Source organism: Protopterus annectens, chromosome 16.part0 (genome assembly GCF_019279795.1).
Source record: "Protopterus annectens isolate FY-2018-M chromosome 16.part0, PAN1.0, whole genome shotgun sequence".
NCBI lineage: Eukaryota > Metazoa > Chordata > Ceratodontiformes > Protopteridae > Protopterus > Protopterus annectens.
The window spans coordinates 616,824,361-616,836,523 of NC_056750.1; the positions used below are offsets into that span (position 1 = coordinate 616,824,361).

At 40.7% G+C, this 12,163-nt stretch overlaps 1 protein-coding gene across 1 annotated transcript in view; it reads right to left on the reverse strand.

Moving 5' to 3' along the window:
• LOC122790366 (solute carrier family 2, facilitated glucose transporter member 6-like) overlaps positions 1-7,306 on the reverse strand; it is a 146,910-nt gene extending 139,604 nt beyond the window's left edge. The window contains exon 1 of the mRNA XM_044057884.1: positions 7,056-7,306. Within this exon, the coding sequence (XP_043913819.1) occupies positions 7,056-7,177 (122 nt within the window). The 5' untranslated portion in view covers positions 7,178-7,306. The remainder of the gene's footprint in view (positions 1-7,055) is intronic.
• Positions 7,307-12,163: the final 4,857 nt, after the last annotated feature.

Below are 12,163 nucleotides of genomic sequence, written 5' to 3' on the forward strand. Positions count from 1 at the left end.
AGTAGTCCACTCTTCTGTGTAGCATCTTCTTTTCCATTCAGTTTCAAAGAACTGCCCCACTAACATAGTTTTCTTATGCTATATGCAACACTTCTGTGCAGCATTACTTATATACATTTAATGTGGAGAATGTCTTGGAACTGTGTCCACACTACAAAGACAGCCCAGGTGGGTCCTAGGTATGAAAGGTATGCATGCACATGTGTGCATGTGTGTGTGTGTGTGTGTGGGTCTGTGTGTGTGTGTGTGTGTGTGTGTGTGTGTGGGCGGGGGGGGTCTGTGTGCGCCTGTATGTCTCTGTGTGTACCCTTGCAGTCGCACTGGGCTTAGGTGAACTATCTGACTGCTGTTTGACTAAGCCACTGTGTAACATGGTTTAATGGTCCAATGTGTCTTACAATAGTTATACCTCATATGTGGAAATCTTTTCAGAGTTTGTATTTCAGAAGTAACTTATATTTTTTGTTTCATAGGTTCATAGGTAGGTACTAGGCTATCTGCCTGAAGGCATTTATAAGCCTAGCCAGAATGTGTTGGCTTTTGCTGCCCCCTTAGATTAGTTCCCTGTGCCTCTGTCCAGCAAGGTGTATAACAAATATGACATTATTTCAAAATTCCCTAAATGATGGATGGTAAAAACTTCAGAGCAAAATCAATCTGTCTAAGTTTGAGACACATTTGACTCCATTAACAAACCCATGAACATCTGCTACCATCCACAGAGCATACTAGCAAATAGGGTAGAGAAGATTTTCAGGCCTTTGTTCCACATCACTCACACACACACACATAGCACCTATGACTCTAATGGACAAAGGCAACCTGTAAATGGTTCATCTCCCAGGCCCTAGCTTGTAAATGTTTCATCTTCCAAGCCCCTACTTACACTTATCAAGGGTATCAGAACTTGTCAGAGATTTGGGATGCATGGCTAGGCTTAAAAAGGCCCTTGTGGTTGTTATCCTAGTAAAGGCCTATGAACTGTGTGGTTGTCAGTGTCCCTCAGTGGGCAAGGGAGAACCACTCTTGTTGTTCCAAGATGGAACAGGTAAGGTTTCCCTGAGGTGTCAGAATGCTGTGTCCATCCCTGGGGAAGCAGTGGCTGCACTTAGTAACACTGTTACTCCATTTTTTCTGTCAGAAAGAAACAGAAAACTAAGATGTGACTATTCCTTTTCAAATTTCTTTGGATAGGAGAAGTTAACTGGGACTGGTTAAGGATTTACTTCAGGCTATTTATCCTTCTTGTAGAGTAGATTCTGGTAAAAGAAAGAGGGATGACTCCTTTCCTGAACAGATTCAATATTCTGAATCTGAACAAGAAGATACAGGGACAGATTCAATGTTTTATCCTCAGATTTCTGATTCAGACTCAGAGGAGTGCTCACTTTCTGATTCTCCCTGTGGGGGGTTCTCTTTCTCTGAGACTTTTGCAAGAATGTCCCAGTATTTTTGGTGGGGCAACAGTGAGGTTTCTTCGTCCCTCAAAAAATGCTATGACTTGTTACAGAATAATTTTTCAAAACCTACACCCATTTCTCCAGCCCTGTCTGCTTTACAGGATGTGTGCCTTACTGCCTGAACAATTACCGATAGTCAGCCAGCTGTCCCTAAAAAGGCAGATAGGATGTACAAAGTTCCTCAGCCTTTTAAATTTTTATACACTGTTCCCAAACCTGACCCAGCAGCTACAGCCTTAGTTGACTCTGCTGCAGGTTATGGAAAAAGTGTATACTTCTGCAACTTTGAATTTCAGAATTTTAAATTGCCAGGCTCATAGGATAAAAGTTTATTCTGACATAGTTGTGAAAGTATGAGGAAGGTTTTATTTACAGTTTTTTTTTCTTGTGAAGAAAAATCTGCTTTAAATAACATGTCTCTTCTATCGCACAGGTCACTACTCATTGTTTGCAGTGTGTATATGACTATGTTGACACTTCTTCCAGGGCTACGGCTACTGGTATGGTTTTAAGGACGCTTGCTTGGCTGCATTCTCAGAACCTCCCAGATGATATTAAAAATGAGATTTTACATTTTTCCTTGGGTAGAGATTTAGTGTTTGTTCCCTCTGCTGCAGAGGTGATCAAAAAGTGTGATGAAAAGGGCAAGCAGATCCAGAAGCAGATCCAGGGAATCTCTGAGATTTTTCCAATTGTCTAAGGGATTGTCTTTCTCCTCATCCAATTTCATCAAAACACAGAATAAACAGTCTCAACAGAATTCAGTTAAACCGACATTTAAGAAGTGGCAAGCGGTTCCAAGAAGTCTAAAACCTCTCAAAACCAAGAACACTCCAGTTTTTTTTTCTTTAGCATCAGATTGTTTCACACAAATCGGTTCTGAAAATCATTCATCAGGGTTATGGATGACAGTAGGAGGAAATGTCTCCTTTTCAGGTGATCATTCCTCATCCTGCAGGTCTTACTGTTTTGTTTCCTCCTTTTCTTCAAAACATGCTGCTCCAAAGAGTGACATAATAATTTCCTATTTCCCAGAGGGGAAGTAGTTTTATTCAAGGCTGTTCCTAATTTGGAGACCAGTTCTGGAGCTTTATTTCCTAAACCTGTTTGGGATAGTGCCCAAATTCAAAATAATGACACTTCACACCTGTTGCCTCTTCTTCCTCTTTCAAGTTTCCTGGTAACACTAGACTTAAAAGATGCTTATCATCACATTCCTATTCATCTAAACTTCAGACATTTCTTAAGGTTTTATGTGTCTGGGTCACATTATCAGTTCTCTACCTTACTCTTTGGACTATCCACTGTTCCAGGAATGTTCACAAAGTGTCAAGCTCCAGTTGAAGTTCATTGTAGGCTACAGGATATCCATATTGTCCACACTTAGATAACTTGTTTATCTTTGCAGAGTACTTTTCAAAATGTTAGGAATCTCTTTCTTGGGTGAGACATCTTTTGCACAAGCTGGAATTCCAAGAGAACATTCAAGAGTCTTTCTTGATTCCTTCACACAGAATTATGTTCCTGGGATGTCAAGCAGACACCCCAGTTCAAACAGCTTTTCTCCCACAGGAAAATGTAGATCTTTATTGTCACCACAAATGCTTCAGACCTTCCTTGAAGGGAAGTTTCAGGAGACATAAAAGTGCAGGAGGTGTGGGACACTAAGGACAGACACAAGCACATAAATATCAAGGATATGCTTTCCCTGATCAAGGCACTCAATTGTCTGAACCATCTTTGATCCCCAGGACCTCTTCAAATGGTTACAGACAATACCACAGTTATGTGGTACATCAACAAGGAAGGGGGAACCAGGTCTTACCCCCCCCCTCTGCAGACTAGCCATGTTAGCTTGTGATATAGCTTCACAACACAATCTCACTCTACAGGCATCCTACATTACGTTACAGCTTGCTTGGCAGACAAACTGAGCAGGGCTGGACCCTTGTAAATGGAAACTAGATCTGGAGGTCTTTCAAGATTTGATCCATCTTTGAGGAGTTCCTCAAGCAAACCTCTTTGCCCCATCTCTAGGCAATCAAGTGGCAACATTCTGTTCCAGGACTCCACATGGAAGACAGATGCCTTTTCCTTTCTTTGGACAGGAATGTTCTTGTATGCCTTTTGACCCTTTCCACTAATATCCATGGTATTTCTGAAGATTCAGAAGGAATCCCCCAAGATCAATGTGGTGATTCCTTTCTGGCCCAGGCAACCGTGTTTCTCTCTTATTTTGGAAATGGCCAGGGGCAATTACCACAAACTTCCCCAAAGAATGGACCTACTCTCACAAGAACAGGGGGTTTTGATACACCCCAACATCAATCATCTTCAATTAACTGCTTGGATGATAGGGTCTTAATTCCTTTTAGGCACCTTTTTTCTGTGGATGTGAAGCATCTACTAATGGAGGCCAGAAAGCCTGCTACTAGAAAATCATATATTAGCAAATGGAAAAAGTTTCTAGTTGGTGCCAACAACATAACCATCACCTATTCAGGACTAGTTGTTCTCTGGTTTTATAATATTTATATGAGTTACTATCCTATGGCTTTTCTTATTCCTCTATCAAGATTCATTTATTTGTCATTTCAGCATGTCTGTCCATGGATCTTCCTCTTTCAAGGCAGTCACATGTCTAAATGTTGTTGAAATGGGGTTTGCAAAAGAGGCCTCTAAGTAAACCGGTGGCCCTTCCTTGCGATCCTACTTTTGTGTTAAAGAAACTAGCACTTGCTCCATTTGAACCAGCTAATCTGGCTGACTTGAGGTTCTTAACTTGGAACACAGTTTTATTGATTGCTCTGACCTCTGCAAGAAGGGTACCTGAGTTGCAAGCTCTTATGGTGAGACAACCCTACCTCATTTTCCATAAGGGTTTCTTTGAGAACTAGTTCTTCTTTTATGCCTAAAGATGCATCCAAGTTTACTTTAACTGAAACTATCCATCTCCCCATTTTCTTTCTAGAACTTAAAAATGAGGGAGAAGGGATACTCCATACATTGGATGTCCACAGATAACTCTGGTACTACCTTGACAGAACTAAATCTTTCAGATCACTGGATCAGTCATTCATTTTTGTGAAGGTAAGAAGAAAGGACAACCAATGTCAAAACAAAATATTTCCAAATGTTTGTCTAAGGCTATTACGTTTTGTTATTCTCACCATGACAAATCTATTCCAGGCAGGGTCAAGGCCAAATCTACAAGGATCTTGGCTTCTTCTAAGACTTTTTGGAAAGGGTTGGATTTTAGAAGTACTCTAGAAGCTGCTACTCTGTCCTCCATACATACTTTTACAAATCACTATAAGCTGAATTCTCTTCGCTAGGTCTAAATCATGCTTTGCCAGGACCATTCCCCAGAGGATCTTGGGCCCTTCTCTTTCCACCACCCAACTATAGTTAGCTATGGTAATCTACCGATAAAGCTAAGGATACTGCACCAGTGATCAATATGAAGAACATAGGACAGTTGTATAAACTGAACTTAGCATAACAGTAGATGTTCAAATAATCACTGCTGCTTTAGTCGCTCACTCTCTCCATCCCCTTGTGTTTGGTGTGTTTTTTATGCCAGGATGAGAACATTTATTTTTTATTATTCCTAGTCTTCTCTTTTCAGGGTTCTGCCTCCCTCTCTCTGTTGGCTGGAAAGCTCTGAAGGGTTTTGCACTCAAACATTTCTTTTATTCATCTCATCTCAAGCTGCTTTACATTTTGGGCACATGGAGGGTACCCTGAAACTTTGGAAGTTGGCCGGTTGTTATATACTTGGTAAGATATAACCTATATAGCTAAAGCTACTGCAGCAGTGATCATTCGAACATCTATTGTTATGTTAAGTTCAACTTATACAACTGCACTTTTTACCTTGTTAACTGTCATTCTTATTTGATATGCTTTATAGTATATACTTGATGGTATTGATGGTGTCTCTCACTTTACCTGGAAAAAAGTAAGTTGCCTTACTTTGTGCCTAAGCTCCTGTCAACAGTCTTAGTGTGTGTCAAGCCATGTTTTTTTTTAAATTTTAATATACATTGTTAACTTACATTAAAGGTATTAATTGTTTTCTGGGTATACTGAAACATAAGCACAAAAAATAGTGGTTAGTTTTCATTTGTAGCCATGTAGATCTATACACTATGAGAAAATGAAAGTTTATTATTATTTATTTATTTAACATTTGCTTACTGGCAAAGTCTGACTTGGATCGAAACAATTTTCAGCAGAGGTCCGGGGAGAAATGCTCCAGATGCATGTCTTTGTAAGGTGGGAGAAAACTGTAGCACCCGGTGGAAACCCACACTAATGCAGTGAGGATGTACAGACTCCACACAGAAGGCACCCCAGCCAAGAATCGAATCGGAGAACCTCCTGCTGCGAGGTGACAATGTTAACCTCTGCATCACTGCACTGTATTATTATTATTATTATTATTATTATTATTATTATTATTATTATACAACAGTGGCTAATCCCATATTACACTGCTATGTTTAACTTGTTTAATTTCTGAAAAGCTTATAATTTTACCTGCAACTAAAAATATAACTGGGCCCCAATAAATTGATAGCTTAGAGCCATACATATATTGGAAATAATGACTACCAAGACTGGAAATACAGATGGTTTTCAGCATTACTGAATATTTAACAGTAAGAATTAACATATCTAATGGACAACATAAGATACATCATTTTAGAAAAAAACTGCAGTACAGCTTAGCTTATGTTATAAAAGGAAAACGGGTACTTTGGGAATTGTCTGCAATTTTACATAACAGTGGTTACAGTAACTGTTGTCTTGTGTGGCACTGCACCACACTGTATATACCAACGTTTACCTCTCACTTTGAATTTTTCTCATGGTAGTGGCTGAAAATAGGACATTATGGCTAAATCCACCTACCTAAATGAAAGAAAGGAAGGTCTGTTATAATGAACAGTTTTCAAGAAAGCCTCATAAACTGTATGAGCTTAAAAACATCTTGTGCCAAAACTCTCTGCCAAAGTTAAATATCGTTAAGAGATAAATTGTTTCACATTGCTGTTGATATATACAAACATACATATATTAATTTTAATGCTGTCTTCTTAACACAGCATTCTTTTCAAAATGTATAATAGTGGTCTGTACTGCCCACAGTCACACATGGAGTTGAAAGGGGTCATCTGTGGTATTCTGCATCGATACAAATTTCCTGCCAGTGAACTTTGTTTTATTCTGGGAGTTGACTTCGCTTATTATCCGCTTGAATAGTGTATGCCACCTAACACTCCCTAGTCAAACAAACTTAAATGGGTATTTATGTTTAACGGGTCTAAACGTTACAAAAACAATAATTTATAATAATTTACATATTTCTTCAAATTGGTGGTTCATTGCTTTCTTGAGTCTTGTCATCAGCATCACCACAAAACATTACCTCGCGGAAAACGCAAATGCTGCATTACATGACTATAGCAAAAGCATTATACTAAAAAAATACAGTTTTTTTTTCACTGAACGAACTGCATACAGAATTTCGTGTAATGTGGATACTGTTAACGTGTATTATTACACTTAGAGGAGGAAGAAATAACTTACTGTTCAACTCTGTTTTCTCGTGTTCGGATGTCAACAACTTCGTCTTGTCCTTCTGGTATGTCAGTATTTGGTCGGAACGTGCTGTAGTGTGGCTTCCCATCGCTCAGCAACGGTCTCTCCATTTGTTATCTGGTAAAACAGTACAGAAACCCCGGGAATAGCACAGTGGTTTGAGGAGAAGTGTGCCTGAGGAGATGCTTATGCATAAGATGAGCTGAGACCGCACATTCGACCTCTCTAAATACCTTCATATAATGAATGGGAATCTCCCAGAAGTGGCTGACATCATACCGAAACCGGAATTCCCAAAAGTAGGTTGTAAAATGAGTACACGTCTGAAATAGAACAAATGAGTTTTCTCTTCTTCTACTGTAGTGTTATACCTTTTAATATCTGACAGTTAAGTCTTCAAAAATCACAGTCCTGATCAGCAGACAGAGCACTTTATTCGTATCACAGTAATTGATTCTCTTGCCTTTTTATTACTGATAAGAAAGACTTTTCTGATTTCTGGTGGGCTGACTGTTATGAACTTCAGTAAACTTAAGAACACATTAACTATACCAAAATCTTAGTAACTAAAATGTATGGTTTCAGTTTGAGTTTGGAAACAAGTACTCATCTGTCATTTCTGTATAGGACTGTAATCGCCACGTTGATAACGAAATCAGTGGGGACAGAATCACAGTAAATCACTGGTCTGTTAGGGTAACTATTTTAGCAGGAGTACAAAAAAGTTTTACTTTTCTTATGTAAAGTTAAGATTTTGTAGGAAAAACTCCATCCTCAATTAGTAGGAATTATTTTGTTTTCACATTTTGCCAAATGAAAAGTCTTAGTTGTAGAATTCTGAATGTTGTTTTTCATTGTATTAAGAACCCAGCCACTGGGGATGCACAAGCTAGTGCATTTCTTTGTGCCGGTCCCAAGCCTGGATAAATGGGGAGGGTTGCGTCAGGAAGGGCATCCGGCGTAAAACCGCTGCCAAATGACTTATGCGGAGAACATTTCATATTTCCATACCGGATCGGTCGAGGCCCAGGTTAACAACAACCGCCACCAGTACTATTAGCCAACAGGGTGCTGGCGGAAATTGGGCTATTGTTGGTCGAAGGAGAAGTGGAGGGGAAAGGCATACCCAAAGGCAGGAAGAGAGGAGGAAGGTTAGGAGTGTAGTAGTGAGGGTAGGAACTTTGAATGTTGGCAGTATGACTGGTATAGGGAGAGAGCTAGCTGATATGATGGAGAGAAGGAAGGCTGATATATTGTGCATGCAAGAGACCAGATGGAAGGGAAGTAAGGCCAGGTATATAGGAGGCGGGTTCAAATTGTTCTATCATGGTGTGGATAGCAGGAGAAATGGGGTAGGGGTTATCTTAAAAGAACAGTATGCCAAGAGTGTTTTCAAGGTGAAGAGAGTGTCTGATAGAGTGATGTTTATGAAGCTTGAAATTGATGGTGTAATGATGAATGTTGTTAGTGCATATGCTCCACAAGTTGGATGTGCGATGGATGAGAAAGACAAATTTTGGAGTGAGTTGGATAAAGTGGTGATGAGTGTATCCAAGGGTGAGAGACTAGTGATTGAAGCGGACTTCAATGGGCATGTTGGTGAAGTGAACAGAGGGGATGAGGAAGTAATGGGTAAGTATGGTGTTAAGGAGAGGAATGCAGAAGTTTAGATGATTGTGGATTTTGCAAAAAGGATGGACATGGCTGTGGTGAATACGTATTTTAAGAAGAGGGAGGAGCATAGGGTGACGTACAAGAGTGGAGGAAGATGCACACAGGTGGATTATATCCTATGTAGGAGGGCCAGTCTGAAGGAGATTGGAGACTGTAAAGTGGTGACAGGGGAAAGTGTAGTTAAGCAGCATAGAATGGTGGTCTGTTGGATGACATTGGTGATCAAGAAGAGGAGGAGGAGTGTGAAAGCAGTGCCAAGAACTAAATGGTGGAAGTTAAAAAAGGGTGATTGTGAGGTGGAGTTCAGGGAAGAGTTAAGACAGGCAATGGGAGGCAGTGAAGAGTTACCGAATAGCTGGGTAACTACAGCAGAGCTAGTAAGGGAGACTGCTAAAAAGGTGCTTGGTGTGACATCTGGACAGAGGAAGGAGGACAAGGAGACCTGGTGGTGGAATGAGGAAGTACAGGAGAGTATACAGAGGAAGAGGCTGGTAAAGAAGAAGTGGGACTGTCAAAGAGATGAAGAAAGTAGACATGAGTATAAGGAGATGAGGCGCATAGCAAAGAGAGGTGGCGAAGGCTAAGGATAAGGCATATGTAGAGTTGTATGTGAGATTGGACACTAAAGAGGGAGAAAAGAACCTGTACCGATTGGCTAGACAGAGGGACAGAGCTGGGAAAGATGTGCAGCAGGTAAGGGTGATAATGGATAGTGAGGGAAACGTACTCACAAGCGAGGGGAGTGTGTTGAGTAGATGGAAAGAGTACTTTGAGGGGCTGATGAATGAAGAGAATGAGAGAGAGAGAGAGAGAAGGTTGGATGATGTGGGGATAGTGAATCAGGAAGTGAAATAGATTAGCAAGGAGGAAGTAAGGACAGCTATGAAAAGGATGATGAATGGAAAGGCTGTTGGCCCAGATGACATACCAGTGGAAACATGGAGGTGCTTAGGAGAAATGGCAGTGGAATTTTTAACCAGATTGTTTAATGAAATTTTGGAAAGTCAGAGGATGCCTGAGGAGTGGAGAAAAAGTGTTTTGGTACCTATCTTTAAGAATAAGGGTGATGTGCAGAGCTGCAGTGACTATAGAGGGATAAAATTGATCAGTCACAGCTTGAAGTTATGGGAAAGAGTAGTGGAAGCTAGGTTAAGAAGGGAGGTGATGATTAGTGATCAGCAGTATGGTTTCATGCCAGGAAAAAGCACTACAGATGCATTGTTTACTCTGAGAGTGTTGTTGGAGAAATACAGAGAAGGTCAGAAGGAGTTGCATTGTGTCTTTGTGGACTTAGAGAAAGCATATGACAGGGTGCCTAGAGAGGAGTTGTGGTATTGTATGAGGAAGTCAGGAGTGGCAGAGAAGTATGCAAGAGTGGTACAAGATATGTACGAGGGTAGTGTGACAGTGGTGTGGACTGCAGTGGGAGTGACAGATACGTTTAAGGTGGAGGTGGGATTACATCAAGGATCAGCTCTGAGCCCTTTCTTATTTGCAGTGGTGATGGACAGGTTGACAAATGAGATCAGACAGGAGGCCCCGTGGACTATGATGTTTGCAGATGACATTGTGATCTGTAGTGAGAGTAGGGACCAGGTTGAGGAGACCCTGGGGAGGTGGAGATATACTCTAGAGAGGAGAAGAATGAATGTCAGCAGGGCTAAGACAGAATATATGTGTGTAAATGAGAGGGAGGGTAGAGGAATGGTGAGGATGCAGGGAGTAAATTTGGTAAAGGTGGATGAGTTTAAGTACTTTGGATCAACAGTTCAGAGTAATGGTGAGTGTGAAAGAGAGGTGAAGAAGAGAGTACAGGCAGGGTGGAATTGGTGGAGAAGAGTGTCAGGAGTGATTTGTGATAGACGGGTACCAGTAAGAGTGAAAGGGAAGGTCTACAAGAGGGTAGTGAGACCAGCTATATTATATGGGTTGGAGACGGTGGCATTGACAAAAAGGCAGGAGTCAGAGCTGGATGTGGCAGAGCTAAAGATGTTAAGATTTGCACTGGGTGTGACTAGGATGGACAGGATTAGAATCAGTATATTAGAGGGTCAACTCATGTTGGACAGTTTGGAGACAAAGAAAGAGAGGCGAGATTGCGTTGGTTTGGACATGTGCTGAGGATGGATGCTGGGTATATTGGGAAAAGGATGCTAAGGATGGACCTGCCATGTAAGAGAAAAAGAGGAAGGCCTAAGATAAGGTTTATGGATGTGGTGAGAGAGGACATTCAGGTGGTTGGTGTGACAGAGCAAGATGCAGAGGACAGGAAGAAATGGAAACAGATGATCTGCTGTGGTGACCCCTAATGGGAACAGCCGAAAGAAGATGATAATGATGATGTTTTTCATTGTATTAAGGTTGTTGTTGTTTGTCTTTTCCCAGTTAGGGGTCACCACAGTGGAACTCCGATCTGCTAATGATTGGCAATATATTTTTTTTATGGTGCCGAGTTGCCACGCCCAACCTTCAGCGAAGGCACACCCATTCACGCATGTCTTTGGAGGCCACTCGACCGCGGGGAGGACGTGCAGACTCCACACAGAAGGCACTCCAGCCGAGAATCTAACAGGACAACCTCTTGCTATGAAGCAACAATGCTACCGCTGTACCACCATGGCTTTTTCATTGTATTAAGGTACATGACGTAATAGTGATTTTCCGCATTATTTTTGAGGAAAGTTGGAAAATGTATTTCATCTTTAACTGTCAGGGCACTTATCATTGTTCATTTTTAAGTGGTACAGGATTGTAACCACCAGTGCTGAATCAAGCAAAGATCACTACTGGGTTGTCACCTATTCACAATACCACATATAAAAAGTGAGACTTTTTTTTAATGATAACCGAAAATTATGACTAGTGCAAAGACTACATTTCATGTTTTTGTCAAAATAAAAGCTACACTAGTAGAATTTGAATTGTTTTTATTGTTTCATAAAAATGAGTTGTTTCAAATATAAAAAAGTTTTTTGCAACTACTAGAAAAAGCTTAGGAAACAGTTTTTGTCCTAAAAGTTTAAGACGTGTCATTTTTTTTTATTTTGCGGGATATAACTACCCAAATAGGGGCTGTCCTGCCTACAGAGCGACAGGTGGTAACCCTAATATTCGCCACCTAGTAGTGGACAAAGTCAAGACTAAATGCCCGAGCTTCAATTGCTCTAGCTGCTGATGTTCAGAACTCCTCCATTGACTATCACTGTCGGCAATGGGTGGGGGGGGTAAATTTAAGTTCGGATGGTGCATGGGGTGCAGTGTCTCTCAAGAGCCGACGAAAAAAAACATGAGGGACAAAGACACAAAATCATGGACATGTTTTACTACTGTTCTTATATACTTAGCTACTACAATAAAAAGGTTGCATTAGTGCACATTTTTGAAGGATACGTAGTGCTAAACTCAAATATCTATTATTTCAC